The sequence below is a fragment of the Cornus florida genome, unplaced genomic scaffold (genome assembly GCF_030987335.1).
Source record: "Cornus florida cultivar Cherokee Brave unplaced genomic scaffold, ASM3098733v1 CherokeeBrave_3.0.0_Hap2_Chr02, whole genome shotgun sequence".
In the NCBI taxonomy this organism is placed as follows: Eukaryota; Viridiplantae; Streptophyta; class Magnoliopsida; order Cornales; family Cornaceae; genus Cornus; species Cornus florida.
The window spans coordinates 36688095-36716054 of record NW_026775572.1 but is presented as its reverse complement, the minus strand read 5'-3'; the positions used below and the strand labels follow the sequence as shown (position 1 = coordinate 36716054).

General features: G+C 33.6%; 2 protein-coding genes across 2 annotated transcripts; both read left to right on the top strand.

Annotated features, from left to right (window-relative positions):
• Positions 1-7953, top strand: LOC132294690 (uncharacterized). Its single transcript, XM_059792634.1, has 7 exons — positions 1-205; positions 2808-2870; positions 2988-3067; positions 5784-5892; positions 6410-6569; positions 7103-7266; positions 7358-7953. Exons 1-7 carry the CDS (start codon positions 203-205, stop codon positions 7694-7696), a joined length of 918 nt encoding a protein of 305 aa, XP_059648617.1. The 5' UTR covers positions 1-202; the 3' UTR covers positions 7697-7953.
• A 6349-nt stretch (positions 7954-14302) lies between these two features.
• On the top strand, positions 14303-16310 carry LOC132294689 (aspartic proteinase NANA, chloroplast). Its single transcript, XM_059792633.1, has one exon. It carries the CDS (start codon positions 14484-14486, stop codon positions 15858-15860), a length of 1377 nt encoding a protein of 458 aa, XP_059648616.1. The 5' UTR covers positions 14303-14483; the 3' UTR covers positions 15861-16310.
• Positions 16311-27960: the final 11650 nt, after the last annotated feature.

Here is a 27960-nt window from a genome sequence, read left to right as displayed (position 1 = left end):
TCTAAGTCGGTAAATAAAAATTAAAAAAAAAAACCAATAAATTCTAAAAACACCGCGTATTTTCAACTGATCATCAAATTGAACTTTTTCTCCGACCCCCGTCAAATCTGCTTCCATTGCCTCTCCGCCCCGTCTCCGTCTGATCTGGAGGAGCGTTTCTTGGCCCTTCCTTTAGAACTCGAATCGATCGAAAAAGGCTGATATGGTACGCAAATTAATCTATCTTATCTTTTAAAGATCACAAACTATTGTTAGGGTTTCAATGATTTGATCAAGGGCATAATATATCTTTATATTTATATATGTATATATCTGTGTGTATCTATGTCGATTTTGAGAAATTGGATCGATTTCGTGTGATCTTCCGTATGGATTTCACTTCTTTGCGCTTGCTTTGTTTTTTTTTAATCAAATAGGTTTTTGTATATTTTTTACTTATCAAAAAAAAAAAAAAAAGGTTTTTGTATATTTTCTCCGTGTATGTATTCTATATTATGAAGTTAAATGTTTATTGCTTCATCTTTTGATTTTCCAAAATTTTCAACCACTTTATGCAAATGCTCCCTTTTCCTTTAGGTTGTATCAGCACAAGTCTTTGTTTGACTGATTTTTGGCTGTGAAACTAGTGGCATCAAATTAATGAGATTTTTAGCATTGATTGAAAATAGTATATGTGATTTATTGGCTGTGTATAAAAAATACTTGGATATGTACCTCAGCCGATAAGGAGGATGATTGATAAGTTTGTGCCACTAATTAGAGTAGTAAGACAGATTAAGCTACATGAGAGTATGACTAATTTTTGGATCGGTTGAACTCTTGGTCGAGATTGGCTGATATGATAACAAGCTGAGTTTAATCATATTTGAACTTAGCTTGGACTCGACTACACAGCACTCTAGGGCTACACAAAATGTCCCAAAATGCCAACCTACTCAATTTGATATTCAGATCGAACCAGTTAGAAACCTGCTTGATTTAATAATGCGATAAAAGAGCAGAGATGAACTTTCATTATGAACTTATGAAGCTGTTCAATTTTTTCTGTCTAATACTTTAAGAGGTTTTTATTGCCCGTTTCTGCACTCATTGAGATTTCTCTTTGTTTTGCAATCTTTGCATATTTTCCTCCTACTTCTTACTTCATTTATTTTTGGTGTTTTTCTTCCTTATTGCTTCTTTTGAAGGACTTCTGTCCCTCATCCTATACGTTTTTCGTTTTTGTTCCTTTCTTTTTTTTTACTCAAATACAGCTCAAGTCAATGAAGTCATACCAGGAAAAAAAAATGAAGTCGCACCCCAACTGTTTGTAGTCGGTTATATGAATCTTGTTTTTGAACTTTCTGAAATAATTTTTCAAAGTCGAATCATGCAATGTTCTGTTTTACATACTATCACAATTATATCGATTCATTTCTTCCCCTTCTGCCACCATATTAGGATTATTGAATCACATCTTTTTAAAAGATTGGAATTTTGACATTTTTGAAGTTTCTTGGAGCTATGAGAATAATCTAGTTGACTAGTTTGTTTGCAATTTTCGAATCAGGTGCATAGTGCTTTGGTGAATCAGTTTAGTGTTAACTCATAACAATTTTAGATGACATGTTGGTGAAAGGTGTTAAAGTTTTCTTGCAAATTGATTATGTACTTCTCTTTAATCCGGGTTCATCTTAATATACCTTTTTAAAGTACAAACGTCCTGAATGGCCTGTCCTAAAGGAACTTTGCCGTCATATTGAGAAAAACCATTTTTTGGCTGCCTATCCAGCTCGTGTGACCTACATTCTCTCCATTGATTGTTGCATTATACCTAATTTTGTATAGAGATAAACTTTTTTTTTTTTTTTTAGTATAGAAACCAAGTTCACTATCTGGAACAAGAAGCTCACTTGGTTTGACATCTTTTTAGAAAGAGGCGATAGGTTCAAGTCTTCAAATCCCTGCTCTTTCTCATTTCAAGAAACCCTTTTCATTAGCGAGTTCTACAAATGAGTTCCCCAAAAGATTTGCTACTACCTCTCCTTTACTGTTACCTGCCCTGTTTCTATAGCAACAAGTGATTCAGTTTTTACATCATATAGACTTCTCATTCAAATATATTTACTATATATATCCGTATATAAATTTAAAACTATTTTTGCTGCCCTGTTTCCATGGCAAGAAGTGAGTCGGTATCTACAACACATAGAATACATCATTTGAATATGTTAAGTTATTATATATATCTGTATCCAAACTTAACTTATCTTTTCGTATTTGAATTTAAAGTACTATATTTTAGCTTTTAAAGCCCATGACACAAATAGTGGCACCAATTGGAACCGTTTTAGTTTAATATTCTTCTTGATATAAGATATCCTGTGAATCTTGAGAAGGAATCAGGTTGTCATTTTTAATTTCATTCACTCATTTCTTTTTTATGGGAACTTCTGTCATGGGTTTACATTATGGTATGCCCCTTTAAACCTCCTTTCCTCAACTTCTTCTCTCCCCCAAGACAACTCAGTTGTGGTTACAGTGCCTTTCTACATACTAATTTTTTGTCTTGTGAGACATGCCTGGACATCTGATTTCATAGGATTGCTATATTTGTTTCAGTAGAGGGTTACATTGGATAAGGAAATATGGTTTGAACAATTGAGTTTCTAGGTTGCTCGTGATGCTCTAGTGTTCCCATCATCTACTTTTGTCCTGAGTGTTTTTTATTTTTTAATTATTGTTTTTTAATTATTTTCTTAACCTCATATATATATATATATATAATATCTTTGAGTTATTAAACTTTTTTGTTTGATTTTCTGCAGTCTTCACTTGCGGCTGCCAGAGCAGACAACTTTTACTACCCCCCAGAATGGACGCCAAAACAGGTATATGCTTTCACAGCATTTGGTCCCTTTCTCTCTGTCTCTCCCTCTATATTTATATATATATATAATTACACATCAGTATTCTGGATACTTACATCATTGCTTTTTATTTTTCAGGGTTCTTTGAACAAGTTTCATGGTCAACATGCTTTGAGAGAGAGAGCAAGAAAATTAGACCAGGGAATTTTGATTATAAGGTACTGAACCACACACATTTTATGAAGCATATGCAATTATTTGATTGTATCTCAAGAAGCTTGCTTTGATATGTGTGAAGGATATCTATATATTTAACTTTTTTAGAAGTATCTATGTGATATTGGCAATATGCCAATAGCTGAAGGGCTGAAAGCCTCAGCATGCCATATTCGAACTTGTGGGTGGACACCAATAATGCCTTGATCTTCCACATTCTGAAAATACTATACTTAATGTTAGTTTTTTCTAAAATAAATTAGGATTTTGTTCAATTTCAAGAAAGAAATTAGGTTTTGCACACGCAGCTGAGTAGCTGATGAGTATTGTTATAATAAATTGCTATTAGCTTTTCACTAGTACAATCCTTAGAATGTCTTAGTATTCTAGAGAAGCATAGCGTTAGTGATGACATTTTCTAAATCTCTGTTGGCAAATGCAGCTGTTATGCATTGATTTCATATCCCATAAGTATTGAGTTATTGTATTATATTAGGGCTTTGAATAATGAAAAACTAGAATTTGTGATTTTTTTAAAATTGAAAAAAGAGTGATAGGAGTGAGAATGAATCAAGTCACATAATTTGTGGAGGGGGACTGTTTTGCACTCCGTGTGCGAATTTGCGAATCGAGAGCGGATTCAACGAAAATTTGTGAATTCAATTTTCTGAATTCACGAATTCAAGTTTTGAGAACGCGGATTTAAACGAATCCCTTCAATAGCCGCCATCTGTCATGGGATTCCCTCAGTTATCCATTCAATGATTGTAACGTGTGGGCATGCATTCCACTTCCCTTCCCTCGGTTGTCCATCCAATGGCTGTGACGTGTCTGTGCATCCTTCTTCCCTGGCTAGAGATATTCCCTACATTTGGTTATAAGTAAATGAATTAAAAAATACATTCTATACAGGGTAAACTGGTGCATCTAATCATTTGGCAACTTTTTGTTTCAAGTATAAAAGTTCACTACATTATAATAATTCTAAATAGATTATCAAATGGCAATTTCTATTAATTATAAAAATGCAGAGAAAATAATTTTTAATAAATTGATATAATGAGATAAGCATACATACATAATATAATAATAATAATAATAATAATAACCTATTTCTTTTCAAGCACCCTAGGTACATGGGTATGTCAAGCTCAAATTGCATAGAATCAGAACCAAGGGGTTTATGCATTAGTAGTTGAAATAGAGCTCAGTCAAACATAGGGGATAGTGGCAGGAGCAACTCGAGTTCCATTCATTGTTGAGGTATCGAAGGTTTTTGTATGTGCAGATGCTCTCAAGTCGCTCCTGCTTTCAAATATTTTAGACTTGGCACTCACACTCCTGCTCCCGCTCTATGTGACTTAGAAAATGAAACTTGCATATTTTAATCTCTCTATCTTCTAACTCCCAAGTTGCCAGAATGATAGAATCTATACAATCCTATTATATAGGAGGAGGAGGAATAGGGCATGAAGCTTTCCCTTGTTATGTTCTTTCCAGGTTTGACGTTTGAGACTTCCAGTAGCTTTGGTTTCGAAAGCAAAGAAAAGTAATATAGTAGTATCAAATTATATTATATAATATATACAATATTATATTACTATATACATGATATATATTACTATTGGGATTAAGAAACTAAACTATTAATGGTATTGGGTTTAAACTAACTAAAGGCCCAATGAGACTAATAGAAGTGATTTTTTAATTTTATTTATTTATTTTTTTTTTGTGGGGGTGTGGGGCACAATCAATGTTGGGAGCTAGGAAGTGCGGATACAGACTCGGGTACAATAGAATACAGACACAGTGATATGACAAAATCTTAGAAAAAATAGGACACAAATATGATAGGGATATGTGAAAAAATAATACTATATAAAAAAAAAAATGATTTTTTTTTTGGTTCATTTATCCCTAGAATCATGAATGAAATCACTAATTTAGAGCTTAGAGCTAGATGTTTGTTGTTTCTCTTTTCTAAAATTTTATATTATTATTTTTTAATTAATCTATAATATATTTTAAATTGCATTGAATCCCATTCTCCCAAGAAAAATAATTACAAAACCACCCGGCTAATCTTGAACCAAAGTTTATGAAGCACGAAGACCCAAGTAGATTCAAGATAGGGGACTTTTTAGTCATTTTTTTTAAAGCATGATTTGCTTACTTGGGATTGGATTCATCATTTTAAATCTAAATCTACTTGAGGCTGGAAAAATTGTTCTTGATGAGATTTAGTTCACATTTCTTGGATTGAGGAATATTTATGTGGAACAAGGAGTTGTAAATCAAGAAGTGTATTCGCCTATTTTCTGGATAGGAATCGATCTTGAGTCCTCATTTCAATTGATCCAACCATAATCGCAGTCTGTGTCTGCTATTAATAACCATGAGCTGGTCCAAGGTTCTTTGCTTTTTTTTTTTTTTGTCTTTTGATCTTCAACAATTTTATAGGTTTCATGTTATTTTAGAATCCTTATAAAAAGGAAGAAAAAACAAATCTTGTTATTTTAGGAGGATGCACTGAGATTCCACATAAGGAAAGCATCGGCTTTTGGCTTTACTCATTCACTTTTGATGCAATTAATTTGTTTACTTGTCTAAAAAAAAAAATGTCCACTTATTCATGGAAGCCTATGGGAAAGTGCCATTTTCAATCTTCTTTGAAAATGCTTAGTTGGTAATTCTAATTGATGTCATTTGCTTTTTCAGGTTCGAAATGCCTTACAATATTTGGTGTGGTGGATGCAATTCTATGATTGCGAAGGGTGTGAGGTTCAATGCAGAGAAAAAGCAAGTGGGGAATTATTATTCCACAAAGGTAAGCTATACTCAATGATTGATGATCTTCTTACCACTGTATTTGGCACCGTGGGAGCACAAGTATCTGAAGAGCTGTATTTTTTTACATGTATTATTATGGAAAACAAACATGCATGTCTATAGGGACACACATATTGCGAGGGCGGGAGAGGGGAGGATAACAAAAAATGTAGCAAAGGCTTGGGAAGTAACTTATCAGCTTGATAGAACTTGGCATTGAACATCAAAGAATTTGCCTGTGCGCGCGCACACGCGAACGCGCACGCAGGCGTGTACTATATTAAGAAGTGACTTGCATAGTTCAGAGCAACTGTTTATGTTAGCTTATGGTTAAATATTCATTCTTTTTCTGTTTACATGTGGTTCCTGAGTTAGTAGGCACATACCTATTCTGTTCCTTGGATCACATCTCAATTTTATCATATTGGAAAGGACAGCAAGTTCAAATCACATCTGCTTTTGGTAAAGTTATTTTCCTAATCAGATAATAGTGAATGTCTATTTCCTTCATCCAGATATGGAGCTTTACCATGAAGTCTGCCTGCTGCAAGCATGAGATAGTTATTCAGACCGACCCCAAAAATTGTGAGTATGTAATTATCAGTGGGGCCCAGAAAAAGACTGAGGAGTATGACATTGAGGATGCAGAAACCTTCGAACTTCCTGCTGATGAAGGTGGTTATCAATATAGAAAAATTCACAGGCATTTGGATGTCCTTTCTAAATAGAGCGTCCATTATGTTACTCTAGCTTTTCAAAATAGTTCATCATGCTTTTGCTAGTATTTTCAGATGAGATATGAAATTTACATGGATATATACTTTGTATGTGCTGAGTTTGACCAAGGAATTTTAGACACAGCTAGCCCCATGCATGAGGCTTCTGCCGCTGCGGGGTCTGGGAAAGGTTTGATGTATGCAGCCTTACCTCTGTATGTGGACATGCTGTTTCCTAATTCGAACCCGTGACCTTCAGGTCACACTGGAGCAACTATACATTGCACCAAGTATTTTTAGGCATTACTTCATATATATTCCCTGTTCATGATGTTCTTTTTTTAGATTGCCGATATTTGGCAACATGTTATGAAAAAAAAGTGTCCCGTTCGGTTTTCCAAGGACATCCATTAATCCTTTTAGTTTTTGGTTTTTTGTGTTCCTTTTTTTTTAGTTTGGACCTGACATAATTTAATTTGTTGTTTTTTCCAGAAAGAGGTAAGCTTGCAGATCCCTTTTACCGTCTTGAACATCAGGAAGTAGATTTACAGAAGAAGAAAGAAGCTGAGCCGGTTATAGTGCGCCTTCAGCGGGTATCTGATGCTAGGCATCAAGATGATTATGCCCTCAACAAAGCTCTTCGGTCCCAACTTAGGGTATGCTACTTTTTAAATTTTTTAGCCTTTTCATCTTTCTTCTTCTTTATCCTTAACGTGCAAGGTTTTCACCAATTTTTAATTTTCTCAGAATCAAAAGAAAAGAGTTGCTGAAGAAGAGGATGCTTCCAGGAGAAAGGGCATTGGCATACGACTGCTTCCAGCGGCTGAAGAAGATACTGCTGCTGCAGCACGTGTGAAGTTCTCCTCCAAGTTCGATAGGAACAGAAAGGATAAGCGGGCATTAATTAATGCTTCTTCTATCTTTTCTGGGCCTTCCGGTTCTTCCATGTCCGGTACAAAAAGGCTTGATCTAGAGGCCAAGAGAAGAAAAATTAAGGCAGCCACAGCATCTAATTTACTGGTAGGGGGTTTTAAACCGTCTTCGTTGTCACAGGGTGCTGTTTCTTCTAGCAGGCGTAGGACTTAAAAGCGTCTATCAGGCATATTTTTAAAAGGGGCAACTTTGAGGTAGTTGATATGGATTCTGCTGTTGTTTTAGGGCTTTACTCAAATTGGCACTGAAATTTTTATGTACATATATATGCAATGCTGTGGTGAGATTTCAAATGTCAGTGAGATTGGCTTCTGTATTCGATTGCTGTTTGCATATATAGAAATTGCAATGGAGGATGGTTTCTGTAATGGTTTCAAAAACTTAATCTGTCCAGTTATTGTGTTAGACAATTAGTGTTTTGAGGTTATTGTAATTAGAACTTGTAAATGACAATTTTGTCATCCTCTAATACATTGCTATATCATATACAAGAAGGGCATGGGGAAACATTGAAATCACTATTAGGCCTGTGTAACAGTGCAAGTAATAAGGTATGAAAGCAACAAAGACTTCCTGTTAAAGAGTATTTTGCAATTTTTTTCAAAATTCCTATTATTTTGAAGTTGATTTATCAAAAATAAATAAATAAAAAAAAAATAAATGAAGGAAAAGAAAAGGCTGGATTTGGAGTGATTTGAGAAAAATAAACTAGATAAAGTGACATCCAATGAAATTAATAAAGCTTCATATTTCATTCTTGAATGCAGGTACACCAAAGTAATTGCAAGACATTGCTCTCACAATTGATGAGAAGGGTGTGTTTTTTTTTTTTTTTGGAAGTTTGGAAGGTATGATCTATTCGTAGTCTAATACGGTGTAATAAGGATATTTGTTTCACATTGGATTTGGATAAAAAAATGATTGAGTATAAATGAATGGGTATGTAACAATAATTTGATCTTTTAAGTAAATAGGCAAGAACCCATCCTTTACAAAAGGTTATTACCTCATTTGGAACAATGAAAGCATACCCCTCTCTCTCTCTCTCTCTCTCTCTCTCTCTCTATATATATATATATATATATATATGAAGTTTGGCACTCCAAAATATCCCGCATATATATAATTTTGTCAAATAAAAAGAAATAAGAAAGCATTTATAGGTATGGGTATGGTTGGTGGTTGGACAAGAATCAAATCATGTTTGAGAAGACAATGTGATATATTGTTTCTTCTTTCTATACACGTGCCACCGACTTGGGATGGATCGATCCATTTTGTACTCTGGGTAACATGAATTGACCTACAGTTTTCATCAAGCTATTGTCTTCCATACATATTATGTACTATATTATTATATAATGTATATCATATATGAACACGGCCTGATAACTTGTATCCCCTATTTTTGTATTCAAATATGTGAGCATGGTAGACAAAATGCATTTGACATTGTCTCCCCCAGTCACATGCTTCTGTTATGATTTTACTTGTATCTAATTTTTTCAATTCTTTAATTTGTAGTTACAACCATATCATCTTAGATTCACTCCCAAAACACTGACTGTTTACAAAATTTATCTCGTGATGCTGATGCACGTGGTGCGCAGAAAAAGAAGACCCATTGTTCATTTTTTATATTTTTTATATATGCTGATAATATTTGAATCTTGAAGATTAAGTGTACGTAGTCTTATTTCCATACGTAAAGAGACTGATTCCATGGTCAAGAAATAAACATAATTGCAGTGTGATTTTATTGACTATAAAAAGAACATATTTTTGTATGATGAGAGAGCTACTTTGTTGTATGGTTGAAAGTTGAAACTACTTGTTAATACATCTTTAAATTTTTAAACTCCAATATGAAAAGTGACAATCGAAGAATTAAAAGAAAAAAAAAAAAAATTGAGTATGTAAGTTAATTGTCATGCAAACTAAAATTAAAATACTTATTTGAATTTCACTTATCACTTTAATTCAACAAACATTTTTCGATAATAGTGTTCATTAATTTTTCAAATGCATACATTAAATTTTGCAGAAATTAATGGGAGTTAAATGCGTATTTGTTTTAACAATTCACTATTTCATTTCATACTTTGAATTATCAATATTTTTAAAAGGTGTAAAAATACCAAAACTAATATGAGGGGCGTATGAGTTGACTAGTGACCCAACCACACCCATGCACACTCTCACTTTTAATCTCGACACTCAATGTTAGTTCTAGATGATTGCAAATGAGACTTAACCTTTTATATAGCATCCTCAAAAGCCTTCCTAGAATATTCTTCCATTTACCAATTTCTATAAGGTATTTCTAAAATCTTCTCTCTACAACAATTTACAATTTTCTACGCAAGTGTGGACCACTCTAAAACCAACATTCCATATATGCGAAGTAGACACTATGCTAGGTCCTACTACCCAACCCTAATGCCATAATGTATTATTTGCGTGATGTAACATCCCTTCTAAATTGGTGGAGTGTGACACTAGCTAAGCAGCACAAACAAGTTACCATGCAATTTCATAGAGGTCCTTGCTTGGTGCAAAGATCAAGTTTATAAATTGACAGGTATAATACATCTTTCCTCCTAATTGATACTTTCACGCAAGGATTCACTAGTGATTTTTTCTTTTTTGAACTATATATTAAAGAAATTTTCAAATTGCCTCCCTTGAAATTATAAAAAAATTCTACCATTACCCTCTTCAAACAATCCTGAGTTTATCCCTGCCCGCACACCCACCCCTTAAGAAATTATTTGCATTCATTCCAAACATAATATTGTCTAAAAGGCGATCACCCAAAATTAATTTGATATTCCTTTGTTCCATAAAATTTGTCCAATTTTTTTTTTTAAAATTGTCCCAAAATAAGTATTCCAGTTCAAAGTTTAATGAATTATATTTTAAATATTTTTAATTTATCCTCTTATCTTGTAATAAGTGTCTCCATCAAAGAATGTCAAGACAAAATTTGAAAGGACGAATTAAAAATTTTATTTCATACCACTATAATAAAAAAAACATAAAAATTAAATTCTTAAAAGTTATATTTTTCAAAAGTTATATTAACTCAGTCTTGTTTTAAATGTCTACTTCACAAACTGTGACTTGTGAGTCACAGCTCTCAAAATATATTTTTAATATGAGACGCCGTGGATATTTTTTTTATTTTTTATTTTTATTTTTTTTAGACAGAAGGATTGTTATTTTACTCAAACTTTGAAACATCAATTTGAGCTCATTATATTCAAATTAATTGTGATGATAGTTAAACTCGCATCCTTATATTTTCATGCCAAAGCCAAATTTGAATGGTACAAAGTAGGAAAGTACTACTAAGAGATGTGTATGTGTATCTCTCTTAACTATCAAAACTTTTAAGGCAATATTTATATGATTAGTTGTTTATATTATACATATATTGAGTGTATAACTCTAGCCTTATGTGTATACATATATTTTGGAAAAATTATGGAAAAATTACGTATAAGTGGTCTTAGCATAGGTATATTATTATTACATGAACGTAGTTTGCATATTTATGAGAACATGAACAAAATAATCCTAGACTATTTAAAATCCCTTAAAACCGATATGCAAAGGTTATTATAATAGTTTTATGAGCACTAGTAGTCCTGATTATTTAACTGCGTTATTTGAACTTTACACAATTGATAAAGAACCCAGAAGATTTACAAGTTTTAAAACACACCTGCAATCAACCAATATACATATTAGACAAAATAACTTTCGTCTAGGTTAACTTGACGATTGGCTTTGCAGTATACCAGATAAAACCATTTTCTATCTTGTATTCGATTTAGTAACACATCCTTATTAGGAATCTTATAATTGATTAGCTTTATTTTTTACCTTCTTCATTATTTATTCTATATATTTTTTAGCATCATGTTCATTATCTTATTATTTCTTTGGATTTTATAAAGATAATGGCCATTGTGGTTTTCGCTTATGAGGTTGAGGTTATAGTAAATTTACACGCTTGGTTGTTGCAGAAAAGGATTGATTATTGGGCAATAAACCAAAAAATATAATCTACGCAGAAGTAAGACCAAGATGTGCTACTAAATCGAATACAAGATAAAAAATGGTTTTAGAATATTCTCTGGGAATACTTTCTTGTATCACTTCTAATTTCTCTTTAAGTTTATTAATTTTATCAGATAACTAGAGTAATAATTGGATTAAAAAGTTATTTTGTCTAATATGTATATTGGTTGATTATATATCCGTTTTAAAACTTATAAAAAGTATAGTCTATTTTAGAAAAACATTGTGTTAGTCAAATCAATAATTGAAACTTTAAGAGTTTATTTTTATTTTAAAGTAACATTTAGGCCTTAATATCACGGGCTTAAAGTTTCAGCACCACTCTAACTGTTCCCGTGTGGCACCAAAACATTGCTTTCGCATAATCTTCATAGGCGGAGCGTGACATTAAGCCCATGTATTTATAAAAATTCCAAAAATTATTATGAATTTAATGCTTGTAATCATCAAATTGAAAAACTGCTGCCTTGGCTGCCTCAGTGACGCACACTCTACCTTCACCAAAATTTTCTCTCCCTTCTTGAAAGAATAGACAGACAGCTGACAAATGAAAAGGGCCCACATAGGGATGTTTTCACGTGTAACAGGACACCATTGGATGCTAACTATGCATACCAAAAACAAAGCTAACGCACACTAAATTCAACGCTAACCCAATTTCGTTACACCAAAAATGACCAACCCACTTTCCGCAATTTTAGTAGACTTTTTCACTTTGCTTTCTTTCCCCTCTCAATCCGTACTCTAGTACTTTCAAGATGTTTGAATCCTATGTTGTAAAGGATTTTCTATTACTCCCTCTGATATTAATTTTTATAAGTCACGATTTTTTATACAGAATATTTAATTTGGGACGAAAATAGTACATCTTGTTATAGTTTTTTTACACAAAAATTTATATAAAAATTTAATGTGTTGAAAATAAATTTAATTATAATTAAATTGCATAGAAAATAAAAATAGAAATCATTATCATATCTAAGGAAGAGAAAAACCAAAGGAAGAAGAAAAACTAATGGTACCTAAGCTCCTCCTTAAACATCAAGAACTATAATAATACACTATATATTACACTCTTGTAACATGGTGGTATCTAGGCCGATAAATAAATTGGATTTGGACCAGGTCAGGCTTGATCTGAATTTAAATATGATATGGATAGTATATGATCTGATCCTTCGATAACTCGACGGATTTTTTAATGATTAAATTCATATTCGATTTTGTTATTAATCAAATATATGATTTGATAACCCAATCCAAAAAATGTAACTTTTTTGTCAATTTTTATTTTGTTTTATTTTTAATTATTATTATTATTATAAAGAGATATTAGCCAACAATGTTTAAGAAAAAATGAGAGAAGATAGAGAAGAAAAATAAAATATAAAAAAGGTAGAAAAGTAGGTATTTGACATACTGTTGAAAAAATATATATATAATAAAAAGATAAAATAGAGAGAGAAAAGGAAAACAATAATTGATAAAAGACATTTGAATAATATGTAAATATTACTTTAGTATGTTATAACATTATATAATATAAGGTCCCGAGCGAAAAATATCCCTATGATATGCATATAGAGTATATAATTTCCCTGTACGTTCTAAAAAGTTCTTAACATTTAATTTTGACTAAGATGCATATAAAGGAAAACAATGACCTGAATGCTGAAAAGATTAAAATGCCCCTCTATAACTGAATTAAAAAAAATAAGTAAAAAATCAATTAAATGTGAAATAACTAAAATGTTATTCTTTTTATATATATAATACAATGTTGCTGGCAAAAAAACGTCTTTATGGTTTGCATATAGAGTATATAACTCCCAATACATTCTAAATCTCGTTAACATTCAATTTTGGTGCAAACAAGGACCTGAATGCTGAAAAGACTAAAATATCCCTCTACAACTGAATAAAAAATAAGCAAAAAATAATAATAATTAAATGTGATAAGTATGTGTATATATATAAGGACATTATCAGAAGAGAGAAGGATATTTAAAAAAAATTATATCTTAAAAATATCATTTGTAATACACATGAAACGAAACAATGACATGGAGCCCTATTTGTCACATTTTTTCAAATTTAACGGATTTATATACTCAAAATAAAGGATTTGTGTATTATTTGTCTAAAATGTAAATATTAGGGATATTTTTCTCACTTTACCCTTATAAGGGCGTTATAGGAATAGATGAGGGTGTTTTCGGAATTTTATATCTTAAAAGTTACTTCAAGCCTTTTTTTTTTTTTTTTGGCTTATTTTTCAAACCTAACGGACTTATTATGTACACAACATAAGCTTTTCTTTACTCATTTTTTCAAACTTAACGGAATTATATATCCAAAATAAACGATAAGGGTGTTATTTACCCAAAATTAAAACATTAAGGGTGCTTTCCTTATTTTGCCCTTATAATATATTATATCGAATCAGATTATTATTGGATCGAATCGTTCATAATCCATATCCGATTTATATATCAAATGGATTATTTAATTTGAATAATTAACGAGTTATCAAATTTTATTTTATTTATTTTATCTTGACGAATTAGAGAAATTATCCAATTAAATAGTGTAATTCATATTTTATGGAATTTTCCAATTCAAAATGCAATGGATTGAGGAGGTACAGCAGTGTATCTTTAAACGCATATGGAGCTGATTCAAAATTTCATAAATTGTTGTACGAATTAGTTGTAAAAATAAAAATACAACTTTATACCACATCCTCTGAACCAAAAAAAAAAAAAAAAAAAAAATGCGCACCACTCTTTAATCTCTCTCCATATTTACATATCAGTACCTCTTCACACTCTCATCCTCCCTCCCCAACACCACAATGGTGCTACTGTCTCCTCTTTCCCCACTCTCTCTCCTCTTCATTTTCTCTCTCCTCCTCCTTGCATTCACAGATCCCTGCAGCACCCAAAACACCACCGATTACCTCAAGTTACCACTCCTCCACAGAACCCTATTTCCTTCCCCATCCGAGGCTCTCTCCTCCGACGCTCACCGGCTCTCCGTCCTCTTCTCCGCCCTGCACGGCCGCAAAACCCCCAAACTCCCCCTCATCTCCGGCGCCTCCACCGGCTCCGGCCAGTACTTCGTCGATCTCAGCCTCGGCACCCCACCCCAGCGCCTTCTCCTTGTGGCCGACACCGGCAGCGACCTCGTCTGGGTCACCTGCTCCGCTTGCCGCGGCCGCTGCGACAACCACCCACCGGGATCGGCTTTCCTCGCCCGCCACTCCACCACATTCTCTCCCCACCACTGTTTCAACTCTCCGTGTCGACTCGTCCCTCACCCCAAGCTTACGCGATGCAAACACACGCGCCTCCACAGCCCCTGTCGCTATGAATACTCCTACGCAGACGGCTCTACAACCGCCGGCTTCTTCTCCCGTGAAACGACGGCGTTCAACACCAGCTCCGGCAGGGTCGTGAAGCACAAAACGCTGTCGTTCGGTTGCGCGTTTTCTGTATCTGGACCGAGCGTGTCCGGCCCGAGCTTCAACGGAGCGCATGGTGTAATGGGCCTGGGCCGCGGGCCCATCTCGCTGGCTTCCCAATTGGGCCACCGGTTCGGAAACAAGTTCTCATATTGTCTCATGGACTACACTCTCTCTCCATCTCCGACGAGCTATCTCATGATCGGCGGCAGCCAAAACGCCGTCGTAAAAGGAAATTCAAAATTGAGTTTCACTCCATTCCAAATCAACCCTCTCTCTCCAACATTTTACTATATTGGGATCCAAAGTGTTTCAATCGACGATGTGAAATTACATATTAACCCTATGGTTTGGTCCATTGATGAGTTGGGTAATGGTGGGACTGTCGTGGACTCGGGCACGACCCTGACCTTTTTAGCCGACCCGGCTTACCGTCGGATCTTATCTGCTTTCAGACAGCGCGTTAAGCTGCCAAGTCCAGCCGACCCGACACTCGGCTTCGATCTCTGTGTCAATGTGTCGGGCGTGTCGAGACCGAGTCTACCCAGACTGAGTTTCAAATTCGCTGGTGAGTCGGTGTTCAGGCCGCCTCCAAGGAACTACTTTGTGGACACCGCGGATGGCGTGAAGTGTCTGGCAATACAGCCCGTGAGCTCGCCTGCTGGGTTCTCGGTGATCGGCAATCTGATGCAACAAGGGTACTTGTTCGAGTTCGATAAGGATCGGTCGCGACTCGGGTTTTCGAGGCATGGTTGTGCTGTACCATGACTCACTACTGAGTCACGAGCCACGTCCAAATTTTTACTCCGTCTCAAAAAAGATATTCTGTTTGGGAATTTGGGAAATCGTGATTCACAAGTTGAGACGGATGCAACGGAGGTAGTATATTTTTTTTAAAAATTACAATGATTGACCATTATTTGAAGTAGTAATTATTTGGTGGGCATTGATTGTGCGAAATTGCTCTGTATTTTTTGGACATTTGGTAAAACCAAGAAAGAAGCGGCCAATGTGAACAAAAGAGGAATATAGAGAGAGAGTCTGTCTAGTTTGTGTTTGTTTTTTCACGTGAAAGTCCTTTTTTAAAGGTTGAGATTGAAATGATTATAATATATATATATTCATGAAATGGGAAAATGGGACATAGGAACAAGTTGGCACTTCCTTTAATTTCTAAGCAACTTTATTTGGTAGACCAAATACAATTTGATTGTGCAATTTTGATCAATTTATGGGTAAAGTCATTGTTCATTTTATATATTGTCAATTATAAAGAATGTTTTTGTCATATCATTCATGTTGAGATTCTGTATAAAAACTTTGTATGGCTGTAAATGAGCTCATCAAGCTTACCTCAATTGAAAGTTCCTTTAGTATCTATTTGAACGGAAATGCGGTTAGGCAAGAAATTGAAAATCGAGATTGTTACGTTACTATGTATAGGATGAATGAATTTCTTGCTCACCGATATGCAAACGATCATTACTCTCTACTTAATTATTAATCAAGTTAAGTTGAAGTAGCATTTTATTTCGTGTTATTTATTAATTTATTTTTAAAATGATTTGAATTCAAAAACTAGTGGTTCAAAAAGCTAGGGTAAGAACATTTTCTAAAATGAAAATCAAATTATTAGGGTAAAACTCATACACCTGGCTATAGTCAAGTGATGAGTCCCATCCCTTCATGTGTCTATTCGATTAAGAATAAGGATCTTCTTCATCACGGAGAGAGTTATGTACTTATCAAGGTGCATATTGGATCACCAAATGGGATCCACGGATGATTGTCCACCCTCGTTATTTGATGAAGCAATCTCCACATTCGACGGGTATATGCCGCTCTTGAGCGGCTATCTTAATAACCTTTATTATTTTCATTTATTCTCTTTTTAATCTCAAGTTTGTTATGAAACACTTAATTTTGAGGCGATGCTTGAGTCTAATTAGATGACTCAATCTATTCATGTATTCCAGAAATACAAGAAATTATTAAATAATTCAAAATAATGTTATCTCCATCTTATCATATAATTAGAAGATAAATAAAATTAATATATTTAATTACATGACAAGTTGTGATTGGTCTGATGCCGTAATAATTATTCCCCGACCCCGTGATTCTGGGACCATGTATATTACTGATGAAATAATATATATTTTTAATGATTCTATTGTGCTCCTTTTGAAACGTTGGACCACAGCATTGTGTGGTCACGTCAGTGCTTAGTAGCCAATTAAGCTGGTGCCCAAGTACCAATGACACCATTCTGTGTTGACCAAAGCTGGCCCAAAGGCGACACTATGTGGTGGCATGGGCTGCGCTATAACTACGTTACTTTGTGAGTGCGTTTTTCATACAAATTTCAATATAAGCATTATAGAAGCAATATATATATACTTTTGTTTAAATTGGGAATTTGGGAGCACAAAATTCGTGTTTAGGTTTTGAAATTAAAAAAAAATTAATTTAAAATTTTAAACACCTTTAACACATTATTTTAGATCAAGTTTCATTGATCCTCGATTAAAAACAATTTTGAATAATTCGAATAACGTTCAACCATTAGTCTAAAATTAAGCTTTCGAATCTTTTACACTGACTTTATAAGGAGATTTAACAAGAGATTTTATGTTGTAATAGAGTCGATTGTACTTATTTCTTGATTATGAAATTTTTATTTATTGCTCATTTTTGTTCCTAAATTTTTGAACACAAAATTTGTATGTACAAATTTTTGGTACACTAGTGGGATCTCTATGTCTCCCATCTCTATCTTCTTAACCACTTCACCAACAATTTTTTTTTAATTTTTTTTTTTTTTCCAATTTTAAATCTAAACTGAGTATAACATTTGTTGTGTTTTCACTTGCATTGACACTAAAGTTTTTATTTATGTTTTTTTTTTTAAGATGTGATTTTAATGGTGTATGAAGTTAGTGCCAAAATTACACATTCCATTTTGATAATTAAACATTTTAGTTGATAAAAGATTATGTGCAGAGAATTGTATTCGATAATCTCTCTCAACAGTAAAAATGATATACAGTCCACATAATGACCTATTTTTCATCACTGTCAATACTTCTATTTTTTTATTATTATTTTTTTATTCTCAAATCCATACTTTTATTGGGAAAACAAAAAAAAAAAAGAAAAGAAAAAAAGAAAAAGAAAAAGAAAAAGGTTTGTGACCGTACCAGATTTGCCAACGGTCTAAAATGTTGGTGTTTGAGTGGGGAAATAATAAATGAGAGAATAGATGGACAATAATGGACTTGGCTTTCGTTGTTTGGCGTAAGAGAAAGGAGTGAGGAAAGAGAAGAATAAACTATTTTCCGATAAAAACAAAGAGAAGAATAAACTAGCACTGACCATATTTTCACTAGTGGATAGAAAGATATGATGAATAATTATGGTTTTTATTTATTTATTTTTACACCAATTAAACTATATATGTATATATTTGAAATAGTGTGGGATATAATTTTTTTAACAGACAAGTGGGCAATTTTTTAATCGAATTAAGAATTTTAACCTAGGCTTAGAGGAAAGATTTCCCATCTAACACTAGTACAAATTACAATGTAAAACAATTTTCAAAATGATGTGTGAGAATACTGATTTTGGTTCGAATGTAAAACAAATCTTCAAGTGACACGTGAGAAATTCCGACTGGAATGACATACGTGACTTACTAGAAGATCAATGAACTAATACATTAATTATTAGATCAATTTTTGTATTAAAAGAGTTACAGTCGGAGAAATCACAAGAGATTTGATCCATTTATTGGAGTGTTTGGTGTGAAAAGTGAAACATATTAAAACTTTATAATAATTATAAAAAAAAAAAATCGAATTAAGGCAAAACAGACATCCTAAATCAAAACCATATAGTAAAAGTTATGATATGTGCATGACTAAAAAACAGTAAAATCCCTTTACTTTTATATAATTCTTTTTGTTTCTTCCCAACTACAATAGTGAAAACGCATGTGTTTCTTCTCCCTTTTAAGAACTGGTACTGCCGCCATTAATTGTGTTATATTTATAGAATAAAATGAGTTCCATTATTTGAATCACATGACCGAGTGTGGCAAATAATTTTGAGTACTAACCCTGGCAATGGCAATTGGGTCATTTTCTGTTCACTTTTAGACAGGAAAAAAACAGCAAATTTAAAATCCATTAACTCATGTCTGTCCTTCATTGCTAAACGAATTTTGCATTCTTTCATTTTCTATAAAAAGGCTAGTCATTATCAAATCTGAATTAGACCTAAAAAGGACTAAAGATCTGTTCCGGTTCAGTTTTTTAAAATAATCTTTTTTTTTTTTTTTTTTTTTTTTTGGGAAACTTACAAACACAAAATAAATTGATTTTTTTTCTTATATAGAAAAAAAGAAGAAGGTAATTTGTACTCACACATCCTGATGTTTCAGTCAACGTCACTCAGTGGACGGTTAATGCACTTAGTTTACATTGACACCCCTGAAGATTTAAAAGTTTTCACACACACCCCCTCTACCCAAGAAAATGATTATTTTACCCTTTGACTTGGTCAACAAATTCATAAAAAAAGTGTAAATTACTAAAATAGCCTTCAAAATAATCTCATTTTACATTCTCTCTCTAATCATACACAGTACCTCTATCCTTACCATACCCTCTCTGTCTCTATCATCCTATACCGATACCCTCTCTGCTGCGGTGGATGTTCCTGGGTCTCACTTTGCTTCGTACTGGTGAATAAGAGAAACCCAGATCACGATCGGCTTTGTTTAATGGCAACGATGGTGCAGGTAACAATCGTGGTTGGCTGCGGCGACGATGGTTCGTGGCTGCTATATTTCTCCCTCATTTTCTCTGGTGTTAATCGTGTTGGAGGGCCAAGATTCAGTCCGATACCACCACTCACCACGAGAAACCTAAATCGAACCTAATTTGAAACCCCATGCGTATACCCCCAGTTTCGCCTGTGACAGCCCTAGTTACCAGTGTATCCTGTGATGAACCGAAGTTTGACTCGATAACGAATCCGAAATGCGGAAGTGAAAACATAAACAAGGTCTTTAGGGATATACAACATCCCTAGGACGCCAAAGTGACCTTCTATAAGGCCACGAAACTTCACGAGAATCGACGCGGAATAAAAGATCGAAAAAAGACTGAAATAAGCCCTTAAAGGTAAAATAGTCTTTTTGCATGGAAACAACGTCTCTAGAAATGTACATCATCCCTAAGACACAAGCGTGACTTTCCATGAAGTCACGGAACTCGAAAGAAAGCTAAGCGGAAGCGAATTAAAAAGGAAAACGGCAAAGTTTAGCCCCAAGGGAAAACTGGAAATTTTTCAGAAATATTTAAGTGTAACCGAGTACACCAATGGATTAACAACAAAAAATTAATCAAGTTAGACTCAAAAATCGCTTGATTCGGATTCCGAACGAAGAAGAAGATATGGCCTAACGACGAAAAACGGACAAATAAAGCCCTACGGGCAAACTGGTAATTTTTTAGAAAGATCCAAGTGTAACCAAGTATACCGTTGGATAGACAACGAAAAATTAATAAAGTTAAAAAAAAAATTCTCTTGAATCGAAGTTCGGATGAGGGAGAAAAGCCCAATAGAAGAATCGACGTCGCGGCGACTCGACGAGGAGGCCATGACAGTCCCTTCACGCGTGCTGGTGCATGCCGCGCATACCATGGTTGCCCCCATGACATGCCATGCTGACAGTAAGGGTTTTTGACAGCTTTTTGCTGTTCAATGGCCGTTTCAGACTCTTAGATAATTTTTTTTGGAAACACACGAAGAAGAAACCTCCTTTAAAATAGAGTTTTCTACCCAACCATGTCGAAAGAAAAATTTAGGCTAAAAACGAAGAAAATGCAATTTTGCACCAAGTGCTCATTTGACCTTAAATGCATTTCTAGGCTAAAACGATTATACACACAAACGTATTAAGTGATTTTAAGCGCGCGAGAATGGTCCGCGGCTCCCAAAAATGCTCGATGCAAAATACAACCTATCTGAACCTCAAAATGCAAAGAAAATGCTTTAAATGGAAAATTTGAGACCAACAAGCACCCATTTCATACAAATGTGATATTTTGTGCAAGGTGAGCATTCACGCAAACGTAATATACATATTTACACATGTTCCAATGGTCTACTTCCTCAATGGTCGCTAAATACAAAATATCACCTATTAAACCTCAAATTTTGCCAAAAATGGCTTTTAAAAGAGAAACTTGAAACTAAAATTATAAAATGGTTTCAAAAGACCGTTTGGCCTTTGGCCACACTTCATGCATAAATAAAGAGACCATATGGAAGTGCAAAAGTCCATTTCCCACTACCTATGCAAATATAGTGATACTAATGCGTGTCATTTTTCTATTTTTCCACAAATAAAGTTTGAAAGTAAAAGTGTTTAGAATATAAAATAAAAGTCATTGGCCCATGGCCTCATCTCATACATGTCAAATACATTACAAAAGGTGTACTTATGTACACATTACATATTTAGAAGCAAATATACAAGTTTTGACATATAAAGTTACAAATAACATTTCATGATAACATTGACATAAATTATAAACTTCAAGTCTACAAATCATCCCAAGCATAATGTGAATCTCGAATTTTGTTTCTTATACTTGAAAAATGTCCGCACTACGTGGGTGAGTAACATAACGCTACTTGTAGGAGATGAGCATGCAAAAACTTAACATTTTACAAACTTATTAAGTTGATAAAAATCAATTCATACGTTCATGCCACCTAGCGTCTATGTCAAAAGTGAGACTTAAGGAGCATCCCAAGCTAACTTAGAGCATTTCTAGCATAAACTACTTCATTTATGCAATTTAACAACATAGGAGCATTGTGATACCCCTCAATTCTAGAGCTACGGGTGATCAAGTCCGAGCACAGATTCGAGGGATACCAAACAATTAATATGTAAACAAGAAGGAATACAAAAGAAATAAGAAATAAATTTAAAGCTGAAAAGAATTCTAAATATGAAAATCCTTAATACAAATTACAGATTAATATAATTTTACTTTCCAATCCGTACAACTTGGGAATCCATCCAGTGGACCCCTAATAATCCCAAATAAACAATAAATTACAAAACCAAAATCCAAAACTAAAATAAGAATGGAAATCCTATGTAGTCGGAGGAGTGAGTGACTGTATCTGCTCAGCACGATTAAGCTCTAAGCCTGGAACTGATGAACACTTGAAAAATAAGAGTGGGTCAGGCCCACATGCAAGTTCCATCCTACTACAATTCATACATAAACTCGATACGCAGATACATCCTAAATAGCTAGGCAATAACTAAAATAGTCCATATAGATATAGATACACACTATAGGACGCTTATTAACCTATAGTATAGTTCAGTCTGAATAGAAGGTAACATGTAAATCACACATTACGGTGTGCATGTGCACCTAGACTTACCAGGGAACATCAACTATATCTAGTTACTCATCCTTGGCGATATACGTACCCTAACCATGATCCTGAGATTCAAGCTCATATCACGGTACCATAAGTATATATATAAATCCTTCTTAAAACAAGAAAAAAATAAACAAACATCCGATATGTCGTTCAACTGTTTTAGTTGACAGGACATGCATCCATGTAGGATTTAACTGTTTTAGTTAATCCATTTCGTATGTATAAATAGGTAGGACTTAGTTTTTTTGATCTAATCCATTCCTTATATGTCACCGTCCCATACCGGTGCATATAATGCATATGATCCATAAATGATGCACACTCATTTGAACATCAAATTCATCCAAAGACAAACATAATAGAAATCAGATATAGACAAGATCCTATTATGCATCCAGTATATGATTATAATCATAGAACATCCTTTTAAATTGCTAGAGTAATGATATATCCATATAATTGACAGAATATAAATTAAAACAGTCCATCAATTAACATCCATAGTATGATATAATGATAATCAGAAGTATACACTAAGCGCATTATATGAAATTCCAAAAGTATTCTCATACTAATCCAATTCTTTTGCTAAAATAAAACTAGCAATTAAAACCTGCACAATCCTTGACGGTATGCCAATTAATGTTTAAATTTCAAGACGTCCCTTTAATCCTCAATTATAATCATGTGCCTGATATAATGATACTCAGAAGTCTAAACAGAGTACATTATATAAAACTCCAAAAGTATTCCCATACTAGCTCATTTAGTTCGCTAAAACAAAACTAGCAACTATAATTTCTACAACTCTTGACAGCATGCAATTTATTACCTAAAGTTCATGATGTCTATAACCATATCCTAAACCAACCTTTCTGGCCTTCATTAAATTATATATATCATTTATATAACATTCTACAAGTAATTTCATACCAGTCTGTTTAAGTTGCTAAAACAAACTAGTAATTTAAATTTTCTTCCTTCCTTGACAGCATGCATATTATATGTTTATATTTCATGATGTCTCTTAAGATTAGCACACTAGCATATACTAATTGTTTTAAGGTTTTAACAGGTTAATTTTAAACATTTAAAACCTCCCATACATTTCCAGAAATTACCTTTAAACCCCTGAACCAGTACAGCCTCAGAAAAACACCCCGTAGGGGTGCACCATTAAGGGAGCCGGCTCCCCATGAAGGGGGAGCCGGCCCTCCCTCATGGAGAGCCGGCTCCCTAAGGGATGGAGTAGGCTCTCTCTCCCTGAGAGCCTATTTCTCCGCCTCTGTTCTTCTTCTTCGCTTCCGAAGAAGTTCAACGTCCTTGTCCCAACTTTTTTTTAAAAATTCCTAGGGTTCAATTTAAGCTTCAATAATCCTAAAAACTCCTCAAATTCCAATATGGATTGATTGCCAAAAATTCAAAACATAAACGAAACAGTTTGTGTAAGAAAATGATTTCAATTAAGTAATCATAAAAATAGTTTACAGGTTGCTAAAACATGCATCGAACATCTGTTTTAAAAGTTGAATTAATTCTTGGAGACTAAATAGCATGCACAGAACACAGGTTTAAGGGAAGGAGTTAGGATAAAACTTGCATTTAGGTTTCGATTTGAAACCTTTCAACGTCGTATCTAAATTCTCCGATGACTGCCGACTACCGGTAAACCTCCTACTGCTCGGGTTCAGTCCCACAAGTCATCCATTCCTTCCTCCTTGGTCTAACCTTTAGTCCATGGCCGATATCCTAACTGGTTCTCACAGTTTCCTCTCAAACTCCCCTCTGTTTTTCCCTCTCAAGAACCATTACGTGCCTCTGTTTTTCCTCTCAAGAACTATTACGTGAATAGGGTTTTCAACCTTAGTAGACATATACTGTTATATATATATATAGGCTTGTATTAACCCTACTTCTAATTCCAACCAAATTATACGTCGGCCACCACAATTTCACAAAGTAAAACCCTAAACCTAAACTATATACGACACATACAAAACTAAAACCAATTAAGTCCACCTAAGCATACAGACTTAACACAAATAAATTATATAAGCCATAAAATAAAATACGTCAATAAAAACACCAATTAGTCAAATAAGTAAATTAAATAACAATTAAACAAGTAATTTAAAATAACAATTAAATAATTAATTTAAAATAAATTCACAATTAGTCAATTAAGCAAATAAGCACATAATTCAATAAAAATGCAATAAAATCATTAATTAAAATACCGAGACTATCCTTTTAAAATTAGGGGTATTACAAGCATATAGTAAAACACAACATGACATAGGTATTCAAAGTTATCAACTTGGAACCTAAAATGCGAAAACAACCGAAACGGTTCATGCCACCTAACGTCTATGTTCCAAATGAGTATAAGGAATAATCCTAGGCTACATTGAACAATTAAAACACAAATTACAATTTCAATACAATTTAACAAACATTGAAACTTCCAATACAACGCAACTAAATATAAATTATCAAAGCTATCAATTTGAAACCTAAAGTGCGTAAACAACTAAATATTACAATTTAGTAAAAATTGAACTTCTAGAACAACGCATAACAACATAGATTATCAAATTAAACCATTTGAAGTCTAAAATGCGAAAACAACTAAAAATAACAATTTAGTACATTAGAATTTCTAATACAATGCATCAAGACATAGATTATCAAAGTTATCAACTTGAAATCTAAAATGCAAAAACAACAAGTTATCACAATTTAGTACCATTAACTTGTATTCAAAAGCGAAATCAACAAAGGTGGATACTCGGATATCGATCGGATCAGACTGACACGGGACTACTTTAGGGCTACTAACCCATGGGCAGCCTACCCTACGTGCGCTATAGACTCATAGGAGGAACTCTCATCCCCTGTACTAGAACCATGTCCTAGCCGTAGTCAAACATTTGATATTCCAAGTTTTTCAAAAATCAAGAAGTTGTGCAACCACACACACACACACACACACACACACACACACACATATCAGCATATATATACTAGATAAAAGCTATCTACCATGAACAATTCATTTTTGGAAACACACAACACATGCTCTAAGTCCACAACTAATATGGCATGAAAAATGTCGATTCTTCAGTGTGCAATTCGTTACATACTATGACAATATTATCTAATGTTGAAAACGTAATCTCATGCTTATAACACAAGCTCAGAATCATGATTTAAACATATAATCAACGTCAAATACATGATTAACTCATTATGCAATAGAATCGAAAATTAATTAAATAACCTAATTCATTTCTCTAGATTTCAATTCTCATCCAAATAATCCCTAATTAACATATGTTGAACAACATAGCATGGTTATTACACAATCCAACTCAAAAACTTAATTAGGTCAGTGGAACTACAAAATAGAATTTAATTAAAATATGATAATTAAATCTCTAAATTTTAAAGCAACTTCAAATGGTCCCAAATTAACACATGCTAGTAAACAAGTCCTAGTCATTGCAAATATCAAGTTATAAACTTAATCAAGTCAATGGAACTATTAAATAGATTTTAATTAATTCATTTAATTAAAATCTCTAAATTTTTAAACTCATCCAAATACTCTTAAATTAAAGTATGTTAAAAAACATGTCAAGGCTTAATTTAATAGCATATCACAAGTTAATTCCATACTAGATACAACTAGGTGAATTAAACTTTCATACAAGAAAATAATTAAATAAAGTTCTCAATACTCATTTAAATATTCTCAACTTTATACATGTTAATGAATATATCAAGGCCTAATTTAATATCACATTACAAGTTCATTACATGTTAGTTACATCCATGTGAATTAAATTTCATTCATGATAATAATTAAATAAAAGTCTCAAAACTTATTCAATTACTCTCAATTTAATATATGTTAATGAATATATCAAGGCCTAATTAAATAGCATGCCACAATTCAATTCCAAGTTATATACAATTATGTGAATTAAATCCTCTACATAGAAAATAATTAAATTAAATTCTAGATAAAATACTTAGGCATGCATACAAGTTGTTTAAGCATGAAATACATTCAGTACAACAATTATATAAACCTAAAACATCCCCTACCTCACTTTGAGATGAAATCTCAAATCCCCACCGAAACAAAACCGCTCAAAATCCTAAGATTCTTCTAGGTATTGTCGGGGATAACGAGGAAAGCAACAATAACACTTGAGGCACCATGAAAATCCAAACATAAACTCAAAACCTGAACTAAAAAATGGTCAAAAATTGATTCTAATAAGGAAGAAAGGATCATCTCACCAAGGCCTACGATAAATACTAAGGTACTACGACATTTTAACTAAGGGAAGAAGGTTGATTTGGGAAAAGAAGGGTGGCAGCCATGGAAGGGCAAGGAATCTGATCTGCAGCAATGTAGAAGAAGGGGAAAATGAAATGTTTTAATTTTTCAAACCCCCTATTTATAGAAAATCCTAAAAGGTGCCCCGAACGGGTCCCGCCGGGTCCGAAAAAGTGGAATTTGAGTAGACGGGCTCAAATGGTAAAACACCGTGAATGAAAAATAACCAAAATGAGAAAAAAAAAAAAAAAACATAACGGAAGAAATGGCGTCAAAAACCGAGTCTCGTGCAGAAAGATATGCCCTGAACAAGTTTGGCGGCAACTGGGGTTAGAAACCTTAAAACTGGATAAAACTACCAGAAGACAATTCTAAGAGTACGAGACTCGACAAAAATTGAAAATGAATCCCGTACGACGATCCAGGCTCAAAACGAGGCATTTTGTAATAACTTTCGTTAATTGCACAATGCCTCTACAAAAAGGGATAATTGCAAAACTGCCCAGAATGAAAATATCTATTTTTCTTAAAAATCCTTAATCAAAATATCTGCAAAATATATTTATGAAAAACACCCCAAGAAACATCAATGTTTCTAAAGAATTGGTGTCGCACCAAAAGTTTGCAAAAGAGAGATGTTGGATTAAGATGAGTGCGGCCAAGTTTTACATTTATAATTTGCCACTACTACCTTTCACTAAAAATATAATTAGGGCGAGTAAGGATGGTCCCAAGGGATTGGTGGGTCGTATTAGGTTGTGGAATCGAGATTGGGGTTAGTAGGTCAAGTGATCAAAAGATTGGTTGGTGATTGAATTATACTACGATGCAATTTAAACTAAAGTAAACAATTGAATGTAATAGAGAAAAAATAAGAGAGAGAGATCTTGGGGTTTAGAGATCACTACTAAGCATAACTTTTTTACACCCTTAATGAATGATTAATGAGGGAGAAAACATGTATTGAAACAATAATGTGTGTGTGTGGTTGTTTCTACAAGCATGAATGACTAATTAAGTATATATAGTCTAAGTAAC

Bases quoted from the DNA above. Each gene is read 5' to 3' on its own strand.
- LOC132294690 (XM_059792634.1), top strand. The intron at 3,068-5,783 runs GTACTGAACCAC...TTGCTTTTTCAG, and splicing joins CAGGGAATTTTGATTATAAG to GTTCGAAATGCCTTACAATA. The intron at 5,893-6,409 runs GTAAGCTATACT...TCCTTCATCCAG, and splicing joins GGAATTATTATTCCACAAAG to ATATGGAGCTTTACCATGAA.
- LOC132294689 (XM_059792633.1), top strand. From the start codon at position 14,484: ATGGTGCTACTGTCTCCTCTTTCCCCACTCTCTCTCCTCTTCATTTTC.